The sequence below is a fragment of the Leptodactylus fuscus genome, chromosome 7 (genome assembly GCF_031893055.1).
Source record: "Leptodactylus fuscus isolate aLepFus1 chromosome 7, aLepFus1.hap2, whole genome shotgun sequence".
Taxonomy (NCBI): Eukaryota; Metazoa; Chordata; class Amphibia; order Anura; family Leptodactylidae; genus Leptodactylus; species Leptodactylus fuscus.
The window spans coordinates 19,647,802-19,672,770 of record NC_134271.1 but is presented as its reverse complement, the minus strand read 5'-3'; the positions used below and the strand labels follow the sequence as shown (position 1 = coordinate 19,672,770).

Below are 24,969 nucleotides of genomic sequence, written 5' to 3'. Positions count from 1 at the left end.
AACTTGTCCCACACTATGATAGCGGCGGAGAGCATAAAACGCTCACCGGCGCTCACGACCGGACATCTTTCAAACCCATTCAAATGAATGTGTATGAAAGAGTCCTGCAGGTTTCCGTCTCCTGCCTCTGTTTTGTGCAGGAAATGGAAACCTGCAGAACGGAGACCGGGCACAGATGTGAGCGAGCCCTGAGACTCACCTGGGCCAAAACAGCAGCAGAAAGTCGCAACAGAATACTAATGGCCTGCATTGGCTTACCGGTTAACCATGGCCAAAAACGTAGAGGAATTCCTTTTCATTTATCACTGTGTGAGCATACCCTTATATAGCGCCATTATATTCTGCAGCACTTTACAGATATTGTCAGTCCTGTCTCATATAGGGCTCACAATCTACATTCCCTATCAGAACATATTATCTCCTTGCAGGTCTTGTTCATGGCCAAATTTGAACACAGGACTCCAGCGCTGCAAGGCTACAGTGCTAAACACTAACTATATTGTATGTCTGCTTAGAAATAGGCCCCCCATGTCGTTGGCCCCCTGCTATCCTGGTAGTTACACCTATGCATGTACATATCTATCTTCACTACTATTCATATTATTTCACCAATCATTGCAAAATTATACACAGACATACACCGCACAGCTAGAGGTTTGTTACTATCTATCATTTTGGGCAATTTCTGAGCTAAATATTGTGCATTATGAAGAAGATTACACTTGTCCTGACTCCAGGTAGAGAGGTCAGAGGGAAACTATAAATGCTTCTGTGTATCCAAATCTGTCTTCCATGATGTAAATAGGAAGACAGTGACTCAGTCATGCAGCCCACTAGGGGGCGCTCCCTTTAACATCATGCCTGACCTTCCCAGAGGCCTTTGCTGCAACGATGTGGGATTTTACCAAGTACAGTCTCTCAGCCGAGGACAGCTGTTTCGATCTATTTGGATCTCTTCAGCCTAGCGTAGAGAAGACTGACTTGGCAGAGGGAAGAGGCTTCTAGACAGGGTTACTCTTCCCATGATCCCTCACAGTGGAGCACATATGGCTTAATAACAGTCCACACACCTACATGGTGGTCTCTCCCTAAGGAGTGACGATATCCCCCCAACCCTGCTTCTGTGCAGTAAGATCTTGAAGATTTGATCTTAGAATATTACATATTGTACAATGGTTTCCTTTCACTAGACTGGGGGATTCATCTAAAGGAAGGGAAATAAGTTCCTTAAAGGGAATTTGTCACCATTTTTAAAATTTATTTACTAAAGCCTATTAGAGAAATCTATTATTTTTTTCTAATTTGTTTTTATTTCTGATTGTAGATTTTCTATTCTATTTCCTTTCCATGATTATAGGGGCGGCCATGTTGCTTGAGTTTCTCTTCTGCTCTGTTAACGGCATTCAGTGATCTGCTTTACAGCACAGCCCCGGCCATAGGCAGCAATAGTGTGGATCCGACTCAGTGAGGTCTATGGGAGAGTTTTCTAGGCATGCTCTATGCAGGGAGGGGGAGGAGTCAAGCTGTGACCGCCTCGAATGTCAGTAGTTATAGAATGATGTCAGAAGTGTTATCTTCTATAGTAATCCTGTGTGATGTAAATGAGGTGGCTGCTACAAAGAAAAGTCCTCAGGTTTAGAGGTCAGAGTCAAAATTGCACATTAAAACAAAGGGACCTGAAAAATGTAACAAAATTTTATATATATATATATATATATATATATATATATATATATATATATATATATCATATATTAAAAATTCTATTATAGCATAGAAAGTTGGTTTAATTTTCTGGTGACTAGAGATGAGCAAGTAGTATTGCATGGTTATTGGTGTAATCTGTCGAATACCACGCGGTAAACGCAGTAAAAATTCGATGCCCCTCCCACCTTCTCTGGCGCTTTTTTACACCAATAACTATGCAGGGGAGGTATTCGATCGAATATACTCGCTCATCTCTACTGGTGACATATTTCTTTTAAAATGTGCGCACAATGTCAGGCGGCAGCTGTAAAGCTCTGAGCAAAGTTAAAAACAAAGGGTCAAGTATTTCACGTTTGTCATTTGATGGAAGTTACAGTCGCAGCGGCAGAAATCGATCCTATAGATTTATCAGTGAATTACAAGCCCCCAGACACATCCATTAATCCCTATTTGGAGAGCTTTCACCTTGTCTGGATCGGGCTCTCTCAGTTACCGTATTTCACATCTCCATGTTACTCGTTTCCAAAATGTTGTCCAGTTATGGACGGCACAGGAATCTTACAGATATGGGAATTCTATGAGACGTAAGGCGCATTTACAGTCGCGGTGTATGATCTGCTCTACTGGAGAGAGACGTTCAGTGGATGAAACCAATTTTACAGATAATATTCATCACCGGCAGAAAATCAATGGTATATTAAGGATCGGGGGATGGACACGCATTACCATCTAATTGGATCATACTTCAGCCTTGTATGCGATGCCTTTATTCGCCGGCGATCTCTGAGCGCGCTCAATCAGACCATGGGCGGTTAAACCGGCGAATATTCTAAAAATTGATTCTCACTTCTACCTGGAAAATATATTAACATGTCGGCTTTGTTGTACAGGAGCTGCTTGGGAGTAATTGGACAACGCGATGTAAACATGTCTTAGGAAAACCGGATTAAGGGGCCAAGGTGCGGGATGGGGCTCGCCATACAACGCTGACAGGGCTTTACGGATGAACTCGGGGGCCGCTCGCCGGTAGACAGCCTGTAATTGCTTTACTTATGACACTAAAATCTAATTCGCCTTCCTTGCAATTTAGCAGATTTATAGAAAGCCAGATGTTGGCAATTATAGATGGCGGCATTACTCATATTCTCCGTAACACAGACTTGTTTGCACTGAACAAAGCCAACTTAATGTATTATACATTTCTCCGGGGAGGCAAAGTGTGAACGACGGTAACCTATTAGCCGATTGCCAGCTCTGTGCACCGCGGGAAGACCGACCCGGTCAGAGGGCAGAGGAAACAACATATAAACAGTATATACACTAGGGCGTGTCTATATCATATATAGCAGTGTATACTACTGAGTAAAGTTATTATTAGAGATGAGCGAACACTAAAATGTTCGAGGTTCGAAATTCGATTCGAACAGCCGCTCACTGTTCGAGTGTTCGAATGGGTTTCGAACCCCATTATAGTCTATGGGGAACATAAACTCGTTAAGGGGGAAACCCAAATTCGTGTCTGGAGGGTCACCAAGTCCACTATGACACCCCAGGAAATGATACCAACACCCTGGAATGACACTGGGACAGCAGGGGAAGCATGTCTGGGGGCATAAAAGTCACTTTATTTCATGGAAATCCCTGTCAGTTTGCGATTTTCGCAAGCTAACTTTTCCCCATAGAAATGCATTGGCCAGTGCTGATTGGCCAGAGTACGGAACTCGACCAATCAGCGCTGGCTCTGCTGGAGGAGGCGGAGTCTAAGGTCGCTCCACACCAGTCTCCATTCAGGTCCGACCTTAGACTCCGCCTCCTCCGGCAGAGCCAGCGCTGATTGGCCGAAGGCTGGCCAATGCATTCCTATGCGAATGCAGACTTAGCAGTGCTGAGTCAGTTTTGCTCAACTACACATCTGATGCACACTCGGCACTGCTACATCAGATGTAGCAATCTGATGTAGCAGAGCCGAGGGTGCACTAGAACCCCTGTGCAAACTCAGTTCACGCTAATAGAATGCATTGGCCAGCGCTGATTGGCCAATGCATTCTATTAGCCCGATGAAGTAGAGCTGAATGTGTGTGCTAAGCACACACATTCAGCACTGCTTCATCAAGCCAATACAATGCATTAGCCAGTGCTGATTGGCCAGAGTACGGAATTCGGCCAATCAGCGCTGGCCAATGCATTCTATTAGCCCGATGAAGTAGAGCTGAATGTGTGTGCTAAGCACACACATTCAGCTCTACTTCATCGGGCTAATAGAATGCATTGGCCAGCGCTGATTGGCCAGAGTACGGAACTCGACCAATCAGCGCTGGCTCTGCTGGAGGAGGCGGAGTCTAAGGTCGGACCTGAATGGAGACTGGTGTGGAGCGATCTTAGACTCCGCCTCCTCCAGCAGAGCCAGCGCTGATTGGCCGAATTCCGTACTCTGGCCAATCAGCACTGGCTAATGCATTGTATTGGCGTGATGAAGCAGTGCTGAATGTGTGTGCTTAGCACACACATTCAGCTCTACTTCATCGGGCTAATAGAATGCATTGGCCAGCGCTGATTGGCCGAATTCCGTACTCTGGCCAATCAGTGCTGGCCAATGCATTCTATTAGCTTGATGAAGCAGAGTGTGCACAAGGGTTCAAGCGCACCCTCGGCTCTGATGTAGGAGAGCCGAGGGTGCACTTGAACCCTTGTGCACCCTCAGCTCTGCTACATCAGAGCCGAGGGTGCGCTTGAACCCTTGTGCACACTCTGCTTCATCAAGCTAATAGAATGCATTGGCCAGCGCTGATTGGCCAATGTATTCTATTAGCCTGATGAAGTAGAGCTGAATGTGTGTGCTAAGCACACACATTCAGCTCTACTTCATCGGGCTAATAGAATGCATTGGCCAGCGCTGATTGGCCAGAGTACGGAACTCGACCAATCAGCGCTGGCTCTGCTGGAGGAGGCGGAGTCTAAGATCGCTCCACACCAGTCTCCATTCAGGTCCGACCTTAGACTCCGCCTCCTCCAGCAGAGCCAGCGCTGATTGGCCGAATTCCGTACTCTGGCCAATCAGCACTGGCTAATGCATTGTATTGGCTTGATGAAGCAGTGCTGAATGTGTGTGCTTAGCACACACATTCAGCTCTACTTCATCGGGCTAATAGAATGCATTGGCCAATCAGCGCTGGCCAATGCATTCTATTAGCGTGAACTGAGTTTGCACAGGGGTTCTAGTGCACCCTCGGCTCTGCTACATCAGATTGCTACATCTGATGTAGCAGTGCCGAGTGTGCATCAGATGTGTAGTTGAGCAAAACTGACTCAGCACTGCTAAGTCTCTGCATTCGCATAGGAATGCATTGGCCAGCCTTCGGCCAATCAGCGCTGGCTCTGCCGGAGGAGGCGGAGTCTAAGGTCGGACCTGAATGGAGACTGGTGTGGAGCGATCTTAGACTCCGCCTCCTCCAGCAGAGCCAGCGCTGATTGGTCGAGTTCCGTACTCTGGCCAATCAGCGCTGGCCAATGCATTCTATTAGCCCGATGAAGTAGAGCTGAATGTGTGTGCTTAGCACACACATTCAGCTCTACTTCATCAGGCTAATAGAATACATTGGCCAATCAGCGCTGGCCAATGCATTCTATTAGCTTGATGAAGCAGAGTGTGCACAAGGGTTCAAGCGCACCCTCGGCTCTGATGTAGCAGAGCTGAGGGTGCACAAGGGTTCAAGTGCACCCTCGGCTCTCCTACATCAGAGCCGAGGGTGCGCTTGAACCCTTGTGCAGCCTCGGCTCTGCTACATCAGAGCCGAGGGTGCGCTTGAACCCTTGTGCACACTCTGCTTCATCAAGCTAATAGAATGCATTGGCCAGCACTGATTGGCCAGAGTACGGAATTCGGCCAATCAGCGCTGGCCAATGCATCCCTATGGGAAAAAGTTTATCTCACAAAAATCACAATTACACACCCGATAGAGCCCCAAAAAGTTATTTTTAATAACATTCCCCCCTAAATAAAGGTTATCCCTAGCTATCCCTGCCTGTACAGCTATCCCTGTCTCATAGTCACAAAGTTCACATTCTCATATGACCCGGATTTGAAATCCACTATTCGTCTAAAATGGAGGTCACCTGATTTCGGCAGCCAATGACTTTTTCCAATTTTTTTCAATGCCCCCAGTGTCGTAGTTCCTGTCCCACCTCCCCTGCGCTGTTATTGGTGCAAAAAAGGCGCCAGGGAAGGTGGGAGGGGAATCGAATTTTGGCGCACTTTACCACGTGGTGTTCGATTCGATTCGAACATGGCGAACACCCTGATATCCGATCGAACATGTGTTCGATAGAACACTGTTCGCTCATCTCTAGTTATTATATATAGATGTGTATAATACTGAGGTTATAGGGTCTGTCTATATCATATATAGCAGTATATATGAGTGAAGTTATTATATATACATAGGTGTGTTATACTGAGGTTATAGGGTCTGTCTATATCATATATAGCAGTATATATGAGTGAAGTTATTATATATACATAGGTGTGTTATACTGAGGTTAAAGGGGTGTGTCTATATCAAATATGGCAGCATATACTACTGAGTGAAGCTATTATATACAGGTATGTATAATATTGAGGTTGTAGGAGTCTGTCCATATCATATACAGTGGTTGTAGGGACATATCTGTTATATATAGTAGTATACTATACAAAGTATAGTTATTATATAAAGGTTGTATACAATACAAAGATAGTAGGTGTGTGTCTATATAATATATTATAGTTTAAAATACAGAGTATTGTACTATAACAGTATATATAATACAGTTGTATAATGGTTTCTCTATCATATATAGGGTTATATATTACAGGATGTGTAGTTATATCTAGTTTTATACAATACAGGGGTGTGTTTGTATCATCTATAAGGTTATATATGACATATCTCACTGCAGAAGTTCAGGTTAACTCTGCTACATCAGTGTGTGTGCATTTATATATACATAAGAGAAAGAGGTATATAAAATAGAATGTGTAGGTATATACAGGTGTATACAAAACTAATGATATGGGGGGTCTCTCTATAAGAAATAGGGATGATAATATTGGGTTCTGTAAGGAGTATACTACAGATTAGGGTATATGAAGCAGGGGTGTTAGGGGTGTTTCTATCACATACAGGGGTATATATATATATATATATATATATATATATATATATTTTACAGGATCTGAAGGGGTTGTCACACTGGTAATATATGTGTAATATCTGGCGTTAGTGATGTCCCTAGTGTCACATGGCTGTAATAAGGTCTGATATGTGAATACAAGGGGATATGAGAAGTTGGAGAGCCAGGGGAGTGTTTCGTCTGTAGTTTTCTGACAGTACCAGCGCTGTTTGGATCAATAATAGCGGAAGAGGGAGAATTCTGCAGAAATTTACTTCATATTCACATTTGCCTCTGTGCACACAGCAAGTTGTTCACTTCCCGAGGCCATTAAGTCGCAGAGCTTGTAATAACACAATAGGAATAAGCCTGCTTGACTGGTGCCTAGTCTGTAATAGTGGCGTTCAGTCCACCAATCAGCAGGCAGAGCTCGAGAGGCGAAAATCTGCAAACAAGGCCTTTTCATTGTCCAAATCCAATGTGGAGAACTCCTGACGATTAGATGTAATCTGTTACTGACGTCTCCACACACAGAACATTGCAGAGTATGAAAAGCAACATTGTATCAGATTAATAACTCCTCCAACCCAGACTCAATTATTCCCCACTATTTACATTTGACATTTTTGAGCAGTTTATTTCCCGTGGTCTCTCAGTACCAAAGAATGTCTTTATTGCAAGATATTCATAGTGACAAGAACTTCTATCCATGCTGTGTGATAACAACTTGGCTTCCAAATTACATTTGTAAAGGTTGCAATCATCTTCCTAAAGTACTGTTATTATAAGATCAGCACAAATACATGACTATGGAAAGAGTAAAAACATTAACATACTGCCTCCTGTGTACAAGAATACATCTATTATAATACTGCCTCCTATGTAACAGGATATGACTACTATAATACTACTCCTATGTACAAGAATATAACTACTATAATACTGCTCCTATGTACAAGAATATAACTACTATAATACTGCCTCCTATGTACAAGAATATAACTACTATAATACTGCTCCTATGTACAAGAGTATAACTACTATAATACTGCTCCTATGTACAAGAATATAACTACTAGAATACTGCCCCCTATGTACAAGAATATAACTACTAGAATACTGCTCCTATGTACACAGCGCCGCACCTCCCATGAGGCGACCTGAAGCGACCGCTTCAGGCGGCACTATGCCAGGGCCTCAGGGAGGGTGGCATTTTTGCTTACCTAAGCCAGTCCAGGACAAGCTGTCCTGGACTGGCTTAGCACCGAGCGGTGGATTGGGGAGGACACTGGAGCAGCGTTGCTCCAGCAGCCTCCCCTCATGCTCAGGCAGAGAACAGGTCCTCTCCATGCCTGCGAACAGCACCAAGCCCCGCCCCCTTCACTTATCCCCGCCCCCTCCTCCCGGGAAGGGGGTGGACGGCTTTCTGTCGTTCGCCTCGGGCGGCGAAAGGGGCAGGTTCACCCCTGTATGTACAAGAATATAACTACTATAATACTGCTCCTATGTACAAGAATATAACTACTATAATACTGCTCCTATGTACAAGAATATAACTACTATAATACTTCCCCTATGTACAAGAATATAACTACTATAATACTACTTCTATCTACAAGAATATAACTACTATAATACTGCTCCTATGTACAAGAATATAACTACTATAATACTGCCCTCTGTGTACAAGAATATAACTACTATAATACTGCCTCTATGTAACAGGATATGACTACTATAATACTACTCCTATGTGTAAGAATATAACTACTATAATACTGGTCCTATGTACAAGAATATAACTACTATAATACTACTCCTATGTACAAGAATATAACTACTATAATACTGCTCCTGTGTACAAGAATATAACTACTATAATACTGCCCCCTATGTACAAGAATATAACTACTATATTACTGCTCCTATATACAAGAATATAACTACTATAATACTGCTCCTATGTACAAGAATATAACTACTATAATACTGCCCCCTATGTACAAGAATATAACTACTATAATACTACTTCTATGTACAAGAATATAACTACTATAATACTGCTCCTATGTACAAGAATATAACTACTATAATACTGCCCTCTGTGTACAAGAATATAACTACTATAATACTGCCTCTATGTAACAGGATATGACTACTATAATACTGCCCCCTATGTACAAGAATATAACTACTATAATACTGCCCCCTATGTACAAGAATATAACTACTATAATACTACTTCTATGTACAAGAATATAACTACTATAATACTGCTCCTATGTACAAGAATATAACTACTATAATACTGCCCTCTGTGTACAAGAATATAACTACTATAATACTGCCTCTATGTAACAGGATATGACTACTATAATACTGCCCCCTATGTACAAGAATATAACTACTATAATACTGCCCCTATGTACAAGAATATAACTATTATAATACTGGTCCTATGTACAAGAATATAACTACTATAATACTGCTCATATGTACAAGAATATAACTACTATAATACTGCTCCTGTGTACAAGAATATAACTACTATAATACTACCTCCAATGTACAAGAATATAACTACTACAATACTACTCCTATGTACAAGAATATAACTACTATAATACTGCTCCTAAGTACAAGAATATAACTACTATAATACTGCCCCTATGTACAAGAATATAACTACTATAATACTGCTCCTATGTACAAGAATATAACTACTATAATACTACCTCCTATGTACAAGAATATAACTACTACAATACTACTCCTATGTACAAGAATATAACTACTATAATACTGCTCCTAAGTACAAGAATATAACTACTATAATACTGCCCCCTATGTACAAGAATATAACTACTATAATACTGTTCCTATATACAAGAATATAACTACTATAATACTGCTCCTATGTACAAGAATATAACTACTATAATACTACTCCTATGTACAAGAATATAACTACCATAATACTGCTCCTATGTACAAGAATATAACTACTATAATACTGCTCATATGTACAAGAATATAACTACTATAATACTGCTCCTGTGTACAAGAATATAACTACTATAATACTACCTCCTATGTACAAGAATATAACTACTACAATACTACTCCTATGTACAAGAATATAACTACTATAATACTGCTCCTAAGTACAAGAATATAACTACTATAATACTGCCCCTATGTACAAGAATATAACTACTATAATACTGCTCCTATGTACAAGAATATAACTACTATAATACTACTCCTATGTACAAGAATATAACTACTACAATACTACTCCTATGTACAAGAATATAACTACTATAATACTGCTCCTAAGTACAAGAATATAACTACTATAATACTGCCCCCTATGTACAAGAATATAACTACTATAATACTGTTCCTATATACAAGAATATAACTACTATAATACTGCTCCTATGTACAAGAATATAACTACTATAATACTACTCCTATGTACAAGAATATAACTACCATAATACTGCTCCTATGTACAAGAATATACAGTCCTATGAAAAAGTTTGGGCACCCCTATTAATCTTAATCATTTTTTGTTCTAAATATTTTGGTGTTTGCAGCAGCCATTTCAGTTTGATATATCTAATAACTGATGGACACAGTAATATTTCAGGATTGAAATGAGGTTTATTGTACTAACAGAAAATGTGCAATATGCATTAAACCAAAATTTGACCGGTGCAAAAGTATGGGCACCCTTATCATTTTATTGATTTGAATTCCCCTAACTACTTTTTACTGACTTACTGAAGCACAAAATTGGTTTTGTAACCTCAGTGAGCTTTGAACTTCATAGCCAGATGTATCCAATCATAAGAAAAGGTATTTAAGGTGGCCAATTGCAAGTTGATCTCCTATTTGAATCTCCTCTGAAGAGTGGCATCATGGGCTACTCAAAACAACTCTCAAATGATCTGAAAACAAAGATTGTTCAACATAGTTGTTCAGGGGAAGGATACAAAAAGTTGTCTCAGAGATTTAACCTGTCAGTTTCCACTGTGAGGAACATAGTAAGGAAATGGAAGACCACAGGGACAGTTCTTGTTAAGCCCAGAAGTGGCAGGCCAAGAAAAATATCAGAAAGGCAGAGAAGAAGAATAGTGAGAACAGTCAAGGACAATCCACAGACCACCTCCAAAGAGCTGCAGCATCATCTTGCTGCAGATGGTGTCACTGTGCATCGGTCAACTATACAGCGCACTTTGCACAAGGAGAAGCTGTATGGGAGAGTGATGAGAAAGAAGCCGTTTCTGCACGTACGCCACAAATAGAGTTGCCTGAGGTATGCAAAAGCACATTTGGACAAGGCAGCTTCATTTTGGAAACAAAAATTGAGTTGTTTGGTTATAAAAAAAGGCGTTATGCATGGCGTCCAAAAAGAAACAGCATTCCAAGAAAAACACATGCTACCCACTGTAAAATTTGGTGGAGGTTCCATCATGCTTTGGGGCTGTGTGGCCAATGCCAGCACTGGGAATCTTGTTAAAGTTGAGGGTCGCATGGATTCCACTCAGTATCAGCAGATTCTTGAGAATAATGTTCAAGAATCAGTGACGAAGTTGAAGTTACGCCAGGGATGGATATTTCAGCAAGACAATGATCCAAAACACTGCTCCAAATCAACTCAGGCATTCATGCAGAGGAACAATTACAATGTTCTGGAATGGCCATCCCAGTCCCCAGACCTGAATATCATTGAACATCTGTGGGATGATTTGAAGCGGGCTGTCCATGCTCGGCGACCATCTAACTTAACTGAACTTGAATTGTTTGTCCAAAATACCTTTATCCAGGATCCAGGAACTGATTAAAAGCTACAGGAAGCGACTAGAGGCTGTTATCTTTGCAAAAGGAGGATCTACTAAATATTAATGTCACTTTTCTGTTGAGGTGCCCATACTTTTGCACCGGTCAAATTTTGGTTTAATGCATATTGCACATTTTCTGTTAGTACAATAAACCTCATTTCAATCCTGAAATATTACTGTGTCCATCAGTTATTAGATATATCAAACTGAAATGGCTGTTATAAACACCAAAATATTTAGAACTAAAAATGATTAAAACTTTTTCATAGGACTGTAACTACTATAATACTACTCCTATGTACAAGAATATAACTACTATAATACTGCTCCTATGTACAAGAATATAACTACTATAATACTGCCTCCTATGTACAAGAATATAACTACTATAATACTGCCCCCTATGTACAAGAATATAACTACTATAATACTGCTCCTTTGTACAAGAATATAACTACTATAATACTGCCTCCTATGTACAAGAATATAACTACTATAATACTGCCCCCTATGTACAAGAATATAACTACTATAATACAGCCCCTATGTACAAGAATATAACTACTATAATACTGTCCCTAAAATCTTGTACGGACAATAGCCACGGACACTGCTGAGCGGACACCAACGGTAGTGTGAACGCCCCCTTACCTACCACGTATATATAAACATACATTATATACATTAGCACAAAGTAATGTGAAATGAAAAACAGACTGCAGGATTACCCCATTACACAGAATGTGTTTGCTCTCTGTTATCAGGCAGACTTATCGCAAAGCAGTTTTTTTTTTAGATTTATCGGGGCAAATGTGGACATCGCTTTCATGGACAGAGGCATTGGCATCACACTAACATAGCTTAGCACCATGACACCTTAAGGCAGTGGTTCTCAACCTTTCTAATGCCGTGACCCCGCAATACAGTTCCTCATGTTGCGGTGACCCCATTCAGTTTGGAACACGCGTCCATAACATCGTGTGTTCCAGCTGAATAGCACCGCTGCAGACAGTAGCGCGGCTTCTCAGTGGCTAAAGCCATCGGACATATGTATTTTCTGATGGCTTTAGGCATACCTCCCAACTTTTGAAGATTAGAAAGAGGGAGAAAATATGCAGTGCGCGCAGTGGTGAAATTAGCTCCGCCCACTTTTATGTTGACTCCGCCCGTTCTCATTAATTTTTCATGTGCTCCCACACAGTATAATCCTCCTACAGTCACCAGGACATTATATGTCCCCTCGCCATCTCTCCCCCAGTTTCATTTAACCCCTCCATCTGCCCCAAGTTTCATGTCCCCCCCTCCATCTCTGCCCCCAGATTCATGTCCCCCCATCTCTGGCCCCAGTTTCATGTCCCCCCCCATCTATGCCCCCAGTGTCATGCTGTAGCCCCCTTCATCTGCCCACAGTTTCATGTCCCCCATCTCTTCCCCAGTTTCATGTCCCCCCATCTCTGCCCAGAGCTTCATGTCCCTTCATCTTTGCCCCCAGTGTCATGCCGTCCCCCATTTCATCTGCCCCTTCATTATGTTCCACCTAAAACGAAAAAAACCTCTTACACTCACCTCCTCCGCCACCCGCTCAGTCTCTACTCATATAGATGTAGCTGCAATGTGACGTCATCACATCGCGGCTACACTGCAGAAGTCGCAGCACAGCGTTTAAAGCAGGAGCCCTCCGGGCGCCGATCAGTTGAAACCGGGACATACCTCCCACCGACCGGGACGGTTGGGAGGTATGCATTAGGCGACCCCTGTGTTTTGGTCGGGGTCGCGACCCACAGGTTGAGAACAGCTGCCTTAAAGCCAAGGAATATTTGTCTGCCGTCAGTGCTGGTTACACCATTTATTTACATGGTAGCAAAGCATTAGGCAATGATGGCGCTGCTTAGTGAATGAATATATATATATATATATATATATATATATATATATATGCCCCTATGTGTACAGGGCCCTACAGAGCTGGACAACCTTCACTTGACTTCGGCTTTATTGCAATAGTTTCTATGAAGTAGGCTTCTATGGAAATCCGGAGTCACTTCTCAGTAAGCGGCGCTATTTTATTAGAATATAGATGTAAATCTACTCTGACTATTGTATAGAGTCATGTGATCACTGTATACACTGCCTGCCATTCAGCACATTATCACAGTACAGAATTCCTCAGAATTCTGATGACATCATGAACCCGGTGACATCACAATGTACTGTACAATCTATATAACTTGGGGAATGTACTGGAGGAAGCTGAGGGTTTTAGAGATGGAGATAGTGATGGATGTGATAAATTTACTGTTAGCTTTTCTGACAATTTCCCAAAATTGTGTGGACGGGAGGCCAACCATGACACCTGCAGGTAAGTAATGGACATTCATAACTGGGGGGCTTTACAGATGGCTGTTTGGAGGGGGAGGGGGGTGGGTTCAGGAATTTCCTTGTGTGTTATTCTAATGTAATTCTAATGTGATTATTTATTTCTAAGAGGTTCTGCAGCAGACAATGTGTGCATTGTAGGCATTATAGCAAACCCTCAGGGGTGAAAAGTATTAGTGACAAATATATAAGTGTTGGCATTGGGTATAACATAAGGTCTCACCTTTGTGTATTATTCCTTTCTGACAGTGACCACTTACACTGCCACCCAGCGCCCGGACTCCTCCAGTAAGACAAGTGAGTAGACATCATCCTATGTATATGTATAGTAGCTACTAGTTGTATATGTCTGGTGGTGGTGATGATACTGTACAGAACATATCCCACTCACAACCTACACTACATGGGGCAGATTTATGAGGATTGGCATGTTTATCTCCCGTCTCTGAGCCAGTGGAGGGCGCGCTTCATTTACGGTAAGGAACACTCCCTTATAAATGTGGCGCACCCTCCACCGGACCACGCACCCGCAGGGGAAATCTCCAACACTTCATAACCGCCAAAGATTTCCTGGGTCATTTATGTCAGATTTCAAGCGTACATGATGATAAATCTGATAGCCCCACCCCCGGTACAACCTGGCCACGCCCCTATTTGGGAAAGCAGTGAATGCAACGCAGAATTAACAATTGAGCAAAAAAATTTTAGACTTTTTCTGCGTTGTATAAAGCACAATAAATCTGCCCCATTATCTCCGACCCAGCTGTTTGGGAACTACAACTCCCAACATGCCTTGACAATGACTGACCATAATAGAATGTTTTATCAGCATGACAACCATAGGGATCTATGTGAGGAGTTTTCAGATTCCATGATGTCTTATCAACCATCTTGTTTCTTTCTTTCCAGACCTTGCATATATCATCGTGCCAGTCTTAATGGTTTGCGCTAAAATCTGTTTTTGGTAAGTTTCTGGCATCTTTTCATGAAATATCTACAGTAGAACAGTTATATAGTATCATGAGGTGGAGGGTTATATCATGTCAGACCTACAGGGGGCGATGAGACTCCTGGGTAATAAGCTGCTTGTGCTACATCTGATCCATATCATGTCTGTGATATCTAGCGCCCCCTGTATTGTGCCCTCTATAGTAACACATGAGGTGAGGAAGGGCTTCTAGGTTCTCCCCATAACCAGGAGGGGGCGCTCCATATATTGCTGTATCTCATGATTTTTTCTTGTTATTCCAGCTGCTGCTGCAAATATATAAAAGGTAAAAAAGAAGAGAAAGATGACGAAGCCTTAAAAGAAGTAATCGTTGAGAAGCCGGGTAAGAATATAACCCTGACACCGGGTGTATATGGCACCCCAACTATGACATGTCACTTATAGCACTGCTGCCAATGGGCCCAGGTATGGCCTGTAGTTATACGCCTGGTACAAATAGGACATGTACTATAGCCCCAGAAGTTTCCATCTACGTATAGAAGCGGTGTAGTTTAGGAGACAATAGTCAATATGAAGAGCAGAAACTGAACCCACCTCAAATGTCCAAAATAATCCAAAAACATCAAGTGAAGGACACTGAATATCTGAAACTATTCTCATTATGGATTCTCTATTTATAGACAACGATGATGATGACGACAACGACCCAGAAGAATGGTTATACCATATACGGCCTGGACATGCCCCAAAGTGGATTCAGAGAGGAGAGCTAGAACAGCTACGACAACCAATACCAATTCTACCAAAACCAATACCTGCAAAAAAAAAAAAAAAAGAAGAAGAAGCGTGCTCGATGGAAAAAACTTTGGAAGAACTGCAGAGTGAGCTGTACTTGTGGTAAAAGAAAGTCTAAGAATAGAATCAAGAAACGACCAAAATAAAGATTGATTGTTTCTTGCCAGATGATGGGATGTTTGTAGTGACTTCTCTCCTGCTTATTTCCTGAAGGATGTCTTCATACTTCATTCCTTATTGATAAAACCTTCACCGGTTAAGGACCAGGTCTAAAAGTGCCTTAAGGACCAGACCTCATTTTTCCAAACTGACATGTGTCACTTTATATGGCATTACCTTTGAGACGCTATACCTTACACAAGTGATTTTCAGACTGTTTTTGCATTACACATTGTACTTCATGTTACAGGTAAACATTGATCAAAATTTTTGTATTTAACCCCTTCCCGACATCCGCCATAATAGTACGGCGCTGCCAGGAAGGACTTCCTGCAAACCGCATGGTGCGCACACAGAAACTGTGTGCGCACCATGCACTGCGGGTGTCAGCTGTAATACACGGCTGACAATGCCCCGTAACACCCGCGGTCGGAACCGGGTCCGATCGCGGGTGTTAACCCCTGAGACCAAAATGGTGGCATTGAAAAGCACATCTAATACTGCAAACACCAAGCCCTCATATGGCCACATTGCCAGAGAATAAAAATAAAAATCTAGCTTGTACAATGTGAAGATAAAACCCCCAAAAGTCACCAAATCATTAGGACATAAGTGGCTGCGACTAGAAGGAAATGTATAAGCTGTGTGAGCGTTTTCAGGGGACCCCCCATATTTAGAGCTTATGAGAGAGAATACACCAGCGCTGATCCCCCAGAATGCCCCTCTTCCCCGTCCATGTCATTAGAATGGCATTTGGTGTAGCCAATTTACTCCGCACAGCTTACATATTCACTTCGGGGTTACTAATGCTCACTACATCACTTGATAAATTCTTTGAGGGGTGCGGTTTTCAAAATGGGGTCACTTTCTAGGGGTTTCCACTGTTTTGACTCCTCAAGGGCTTTGTAAATGCGACATGGTTCCTGAAACTGATCACAGCCAGATCTGCCCTCTAAAAGCTCCTTGGCGCGCCTTCCCTCCTGCGTCTCCGTCTCGCTGTGCGTCCATATATTAGTTTATACCCACAAGTGGGGTACTATGGCAGTCGGGAGAACTTGCATAACAAATTATGGGATGCGTTTTCTCCTTTAACCCCTTGTGAATGTGCAAATTCTAGGGCTAAACGAAAATATTAGTAAAATAAAATCAAATTTGAAAATTTCACCTCCATTTTCTATTAATTCCTGTTAAGCACTTATAGGGTTAAATTACTAGGTATATGTTGTTTTGGCTTATGTAAGGGGTGCAGTTTTGAAAATGGGGTGATTTATGGGGGGGGGGGTTAATATAGGGGTCTTTCAAAACCCCTTCATAACTGGATTAGTCCCTTTAAAAAATGGGTTTTGGAAATTTCTTGAAAATTTTGAATATTGTTGTTTCACTTATAAACCTTCTAATGTCCGTAAAAAAATAAAAGAGCGCCTAAAGTTTGATGCCGACATAAAGCAGAGATCTTGGACATGAGATTTATGATATAATTTTGGCGGTCTGACTATCTGTGTGCAATGCACATCGTTTCAAATTTTATAAAATGTATATTTTTCAAAATTTCCACCAAATTTCCTATTTTTTCATAAACACAAAACATATCAACCAAAATTTACCACTGACATGAAGTACAATGTGTTACGAAAAAACAATCTCAAAATCACTTTGGTAAGTTAAAGCGTTCCAAAGTTATTGCCACATAAAGTGACACATGTCTGTTTTGAAAAATCGAGATTGGTCAGGAAGTCAAAAAGTGCCATCGGCGGGAAGGGGTTAATTATAAAAAAAAAATTTGGAAATTTGATGGAAATTTGGAAAAAAATTGCAATTTTCAAAATGTGAAATGCTCTGCTTTTCAGGCAGATAGTCATGCCACCCAAATACATTGATAAATATAATCTACCATATCTCTGCTTTATATTGGCATCTTCTTTTAATGGTCCTTTCATTTATTTTGGACATTACAAGGCTTACAGGTGTAACAGCGATTTTCCAGATTTTACAAGAAAATTTCCCAAACTCATGTTTTAGGGACCACTTCAGCTCTGAAGAGGATTATAAAGGCCTAACCCCCATACATCACCAAGTTTTTAAAACTGCACCCCTCAAATAATTCAAAATAGCATTTGGGATGTTTGTGAACCCTTTAAGCATTTCACAGGAATTAAAACAATATGGAGGTGAAATTTAGATTTAATTTATCCAATAACTGGCATCTGCGCACGACTTTGCGTGTTGTTGTTGGCAATGATCCCCTTATATTTAGCTAATTGCTGTTGTTGATAATCCGCCTGCTCCTGTGTCTGAATATCTGCATATGGAGAGCCTACTCAGCTGTGCTACAGCGCTGCCTAAGCTCTGCTACATCTGGCCATTTGGATTACAGGGGTGTTCTTATGTCAGTGTCTGAGCTGCTTCTGTGTTAGAAATGGTTGAACGTACGTTGCTGAAATTGGTCACAGGTCGATCCGCCTGCTCCCACATCTCGGATCTGCTACATCGCTGCAAATGCGCCAGGATACCCAGCTGTGTGTACATCTTTGAATATGGAGAGCCTACTGAGCTGTGCTACAGCATTGCCTAAGCTCTGCTACAGCGTTGCCTAAGCTCTGCTACATCTGGCAATTTTGATTACAGAGGTTTGGTTATGTGAGTGTATGAGCAGCTTCTGTGTTAGAAAGGGCTGAAATGTGCCACAGTTCTCCCCCCTCCCGCATCAAAGGCTGAACAGCACATTCCCCCGTAGTACTCACACAAAGTCTACACCCGATATAGTCCTCTTGGCCACACACAGCCTGTATGTTCTCTATTCTCCTGACCTTTCATTCCACTCCATTTTCTGCAGCTTTTACACAGTGTCCTATATAGCTCCGCCCACACAATAGAATGTAGCTCCGCCTACACAATAGCGTGATCCTATCAAAGAACAACTCAAGGACCTGTGATGTAGTCTGAACATAATTTCGGTCATAGAGTTCGTGAAGTGACGTCATTTACCGGGATAAAAAGTAGCCTATGTTTTAATCGGGGTTCCAGTCTATGTATGTGGCAAATTTCAGACTAATCTGTTCAGTGTTTTTTGAGTGATTGAGGAACAAACATCCAATTTTTCACAAACTTTCACATTTATAATATTAGTAGGATTAGTAGGATAGGATAATACTGCTCCTATGTACAAGAATGTAACTACTATAATACTGCCCCTATGTACAAGAATATAACTACTATAATACTGCTCCTATGTATAAGAATATAACTACTATAATACTGCCTCCTATGTACAAGAATATAACTACTATAATACTGCTCCTATGTACAAGAATATAACTACTATAATACTGCTCCTATGTACAAGAATATAACTACTATAATACTGCTCCTATGTACAAGAATATAACTACTATAATACTGCCTCCTATGTACAAGAATATAACTACTATAATACTGCCTCCTATGTACAAGAATATAACTACTATAATACTGCCCCTATGTACAAGAATATAACTACTATAATACTGCTCCTATGTACAAGAATATAACTACTATAATACTGCCTCCTATGTACAAGAATATAACTACTATAATACTGCTCCTATGTACAAGAATATAACTACTATAATACTGCCTCCTATGTACAAGAATATAACCACTATAATACTGTTCTGTATGTGTACTGTACCTCTAACAGGTTTCTTCCCCGGCCAGCTTGTATTGTGCTCAGTGGATACAGTATATATGTCTGATCTCAAAGCCACACACAACACTGTATATGTAAATGGACTAATTACTTATTCATTAAATTAAGATCTCTCAATTGTACAGATAATTACATTGAAATTGCTGTAATTGCAGTAAAGTGATGATGTGTAATGTCTTCTCTTCCTCTCTTCGTCTATTATTATAATCTCATTGTACACTGTTCTCTAATAAGACAATACAGTAAATGAGACTTATGGGGGGGGGGGGGGGCAGAGATATTACCGGATTGTCTTGGAGTTTAGCTACATACGGTAACATACACATTACTGCTATACACAGTCTCTGTATCCTCCAGAATACTATAGATATAACTGAATGCACAGAACAGAAGAACACCAGACTTTGAGATGGGGCGCTAAACCTGTCCTGGCCTGTCCTTAAGATCAGGGGGTTATGTGAAATATTCCTCTCCATGCCGGGTGGTGGTTCAGAAGCTAAAAGTAACTAATACTTGGTAAGAGATGATCTCATCGGACTCCTCTCTGGTTCTCCTGGCATACGTGCAGTCACTACTATACACTTCAGCTTCACTACACACATGACACTGTTGGCTCGTGAGACTGGCCAGGATTTTTCATCCGTACATCTGGATTATCTTCTTTGCTTTCTAGATTTCTGTACAATTGTTTTGTAGAATTATTATGCTCCAGTGTCACATGGACCATACCAGATCAGTGATTTGTACGTCTCGATGCGGTTTTCTCCCACAAATCTGTAGCTTATCCCCTCTGTTTATTGACCAAGGATGGGGAATCGGTGCTCAAGGGGCCAAAAGCCATACACCATAAGACAACTGTCCCTGGGACCCCTTCAGATTCAGAATTGAATCTGGAAACGCTGGGTACTAATCAAGGTCCCATATAGCCTGCGTAGGGTTTTTTGACTGCGGGGGAAGGGGGTGATGACTTTTGCATATTACCGCTACACAGTGCTCAGGTTTTGCCACTTACTCTGAATTTGTCACGCTGGTGAGAAATTGGAATTTTATTTTATTTTTTACGTCTATATTTTTATGCAATGGTTTCTGGATGGGGAGGGAGTGATGACTTTTGCAACAGGGTTAATTTCCATTCTCGGGTTACATCACTGCATCGCCTTTTAATTCCAGCGCTTTTCTGCGCACATCCTGTCATCTGTCACGCTCAGATTAGGAATCGTCACTTTTACAGTAGCTAATTGCAATTTCTATGGATCCCGCGGTCCTCGTAGTCACACATAAGTCACCGGCAGGCAGAAGACTCCCGGCAGTCACTGTCTTTATTGTTCGCGTAGAGTATAACTCACTGACTGTTATCTGTGCCAGTAAATAATTAAAAAGTGAAATTTACCCTCGGAAAAGAGAAAAAAAATATGACGCCGCTATCAAAATGTGAGGGATTGTTTGATCTGGAGAGGTCTTTTATTTCTTCTTCAGATAACTGGTTGCTTTTTATCTTTGGAAGGCGCCATGCAAATCCACCATAAATGATAAAACCGGGAATCGTCAGCGGAGAAAGACAAAGATAGTGAAATCCACAAGGCAATATATACAAAGCCATGTATGGAGGAGGGGGCATTTATTTTCCAGGGAGAAACCTTGTTGTGGGGGTAAAATAAATAAGTGTTGGGTCAACCAGAGTGACTCAGATGACTTCTCACCTGCTTGGTCACCAGCCCTGAACGTGCGGCTACTGAGGTTACCCATAATGCTTTACTCCAGGCCTGCCCAGGATGGGATGGGAGAAATGGCGCTCATGAGTATCACTTCTTTTTTAATATTACTCCACCCCCTCTTCATTTGGAAAACCCCTTTAAGGCGCCCCTCCAACCAAATCAGGGGCTTACTAACCTCCCTTCTCTGTCCACTATATTTCACTTAGGGGAGCAGAAGTTTGCGTTCCAGAGCTGCAGTTCTTACTGTAGCCGGGATTGTTTAGTCAACCATGCTGATGGCTATAGAGAGCTGTCTTTGGTCACTCGGTCAACCCACCTATATATATACTCATTTCTCCAAATTACTGTCGTAGTGACCGCCCACATGTAAGTCACAGACAGTCGTCAAGGGGTTAAAAGGGCTTTCTAAGACTAAGATATTGATGTTCTATCCTTAGCATATGACACCTGTGACCCCCTTCCCCAACAGACCAAAGCTATAGTGATGAGCGTCACAGATCACTTGATATAACGTCTATCGGTCAGTCCCATCAAGTGAATGAGGCTGAGCTGCAATACCAAGTACAGCCACTATACAATGTACGGCACTGTACTTGGTGAGTAGTGAAGAGGCCGCAGTGTTTGTCCAAGCCTTGCTGATCCAGCACTGATCTGATACAAATGACCGGGGCTAAATCCAGGTCATCAATATTTTGGCCCCAAAAAACCACTTTAAATTCTATACGGTACTCTACGGCTCTCCTATGGGGCAGGTACTTTCACAGTCGCCGTTGGTTTTGCGCTCTCCCAATATAAATTGCCTCGCCATTTACTAAACATAACACAAACAACATTATAGTAAAAAATGCAATAAAAACACACCATAATAATAACAGAGGTGGTAAAGCGGAAAGGCGCGGCGGCGGAGGTAGAACACGCACAGCGCCATTAACATTCAGCGAGGAGCTCGCATTATTTCACAGACAAATTATACAAGAATTTTCCAGCTATAATCCAATAAAGCATGCAAGATATCCTGAGAAATGTACGCGGCACCATCCACAGTTTTCCATGAAATTATAGACCTGGGTTTATTAGAATTAATTATTCCGTAAATGGATCGCTCCATTCTGATGGGGAAGGGGGGTTATAGGATGAAGAAAGAAGAGGAATTAATCTAATGTTATCTCAGTAATAAATTGGCTCCTCCATAATGGTGAGTCAATCACTGCAGTAGTGTATAAAGATGAAGGGGGGAGGGGCGGCATCACAAAAATCAAAATGGATTCCTATCAGAGATAAGGGCCAGACCTCCCTGCGGACAGTGATCTCTTAACATGATGGACCAAGGGACCACCTCGCCTCGTGGTCCGTGAACCCACTGAATCTTTAATGTGATTTTGCAATTTGGACACAAAATTTTACAATTTATATATTAAATATGAAATAGACTTGAGGATTTCGGGGACTAGGAATTTAAGGGGGTTTGTCATTAAAGGCACTACCTTCCTGTGGATAGGGAACAACTGACATATCTGGAGGTCCAACCTGTGGGACCCCCCGGAAGTCCCCTCTGCATCTTCCACATCAATGAGGTGCCAGTGCGCTTGCCTTGCCGGTGCTCCATTTGCTTCTGTAGGGCTTTTGAGGATTTTCAAGCAAGCACACCAGTGCTTCATTCACATGGAGGGTACAGGGGGGGGTTCAGGGTCTTTCTCCTGAGCATTGGAAGTCCCAGCAGTTGGACCTGTCTCTTTAATGACAAAACCCCTTTAACTTTTGTGACCCATGTCCGCACATTCTGCCAAGGCAGATAAGTTAGGGTAAGTTCACACAGAGTTTTTTGGTCAGGGCTTTGAAGCCGTATTCGCCTCAAAACCCTGACCAAAAAGACGGCTCCTATTGAAATCAACGGGAGCCGCTCAGGTCTTTTTTCTGGGAGCCGTTTCTTCCGGCTCCCGGGAAAAAAGAAGCAAGATGCTCATTCTTCAGGTCGAGTCACCTTGCGATTTGGCCTGAAGACACTCCCCTCCTCCGGACTAGGCCCATTCATTGGGCCTAATCCGGAGCAGAGTGCGCGGCTGGATGTCCACAGTCGCAGCTACCGGGCTTTAGATCAGAACCTGAGGCGGCCTCCGCCTCAGGTTCCGATCCCAAAAACCCCATGTGAACATACCATTAGTGTTAGGGAGCTCAAGGAGTTAAAGCTACCATTAACTGAAAGCTAATTTACACCTAGAGCAGGTCATGGAGCCATTTCTACCCTTGGATTTTCCATGGTGTATGGACGGTCCCTTTCATAATTGGTGAAAGTCTCTACAGAAATCCTGCCCTGAAGGTTGCTTATGGCATAACTATAGAGGGAGTGCCCCATTAGTAATGGCATATGATGGTCGGGGGGCCTTGGAACACTTTTTCCACTGATGCCTAGAAAATGAAGGTCAGTCAAGGTCATGGATGGCACCATCTTAGGCTTCTACGTACATCAACATCATAGGACACAATGCAAACTTATCATATAATGAGTTTCCATGCAGAAGAGAGAAGATAGAAGAAGAAGAGTAAAAAAAAAATAGTTGACTTGAGTGAGGTTCGCTTACCAACACAGGACTCCCCAGTAATGGAGTAGGTCCCATTGTCATGGAAGCCGCTTCTGCACTCACAGTGGTACCATCCCGGAAGGTTAGCACAGCGGGAATGGTTGTGACACTGAATGATCCCTTCTGCACACTCATCAATATCTGCCTCAGAGAAAAACACAAGCCAGCCGGAAATTAATTTCCTTTGACACTGCAAAGAACAAAGCATTTTTCTTTCATCCGTCACTTTTAGGACTCGATCCTATAGAAAACACCAGGTGATGGCTTATAATTAGCTACTTATGGCGATATGTAGAAAAAAAAATTCAAAAACTTTCAAATTTTTTCCCATCTTTTTTTGGATACTAAACTACTAGAAATGAGCTGGAGGGCGATTCATTACCATTAATTACTACAAGGTCGATCCTCAGATCATTTCTTTCCAAGTGCCTCGTCTTGTGCCGCAAGGAATTTCAGCTACGAGAACCTTGTTAGTGAGGGCTCCACCGGCTGAACACATAATGAAGTGACTACCTGTGTCACCTTGTGATAATACAGCAGGACACGGCAATGTTAACCCTATCACATGCATAGTCAACCACGGGCCCAGGCTCCAGTGATTCGTCCCCGGGAATGTCCTTGATTCCTTAACACTGACCAGTTTTACAAAAATAACCCATTCATGACCGTAACCTATGTTGTCTAGGCTAAAAATGTATATGACCAGGCTACAGCTAAAATACATATGATGGGGGAGTAGTGCAGGGTGGTTCTCTGAGACAGTATTGAGTAGGATACATCAATATTTAGTACCATGGACAAAACTAATGCTGTTTTTGAAAAAAAGCACATCCCCCTTTCCTACTTTTTGGCAGCCCTACAACATGGAATGAATGACTACATGGTGGCTCACCCACATGAGCCCAAAAAGCTAGAAATGCAAATTTAAAGGGGACATTTCACCACCTCCACTTACTCCACCACTTTGCACTCTTCAATAGGCTCTGCTCCGCTGATTCTGGCACAG

General features: G+C 41.9%; 1 protein-coding gene across 2 annotated transcripts in view; it reads right to left on the bottom strand.

The window, feature by feature from the left end:
* NELL1 (neural EGFL like 1) overlaps positions 1-24,969 on the bottom strand; it is a 455,411-nt gene that overhangs the window by 16,915 nt on the left and 413,527 nt on the right. The window contains exon 16 of one of the 2 annotated variants that reach the window (XM_075281293.1): positions 23,964-24,104. The exons of the other annotated variant lie outside the window; for it this stretch is intronic. Within the exon in view, the coding sequence (XP_075137394.1) occupies positions 23,964-24,104 (141 nt within the window). The remainder of the gene's footprint in view (positions 1-23,963; positions 24,105-24,969) is intronic. 2 annotated transcript variants of the gene reach the window in all.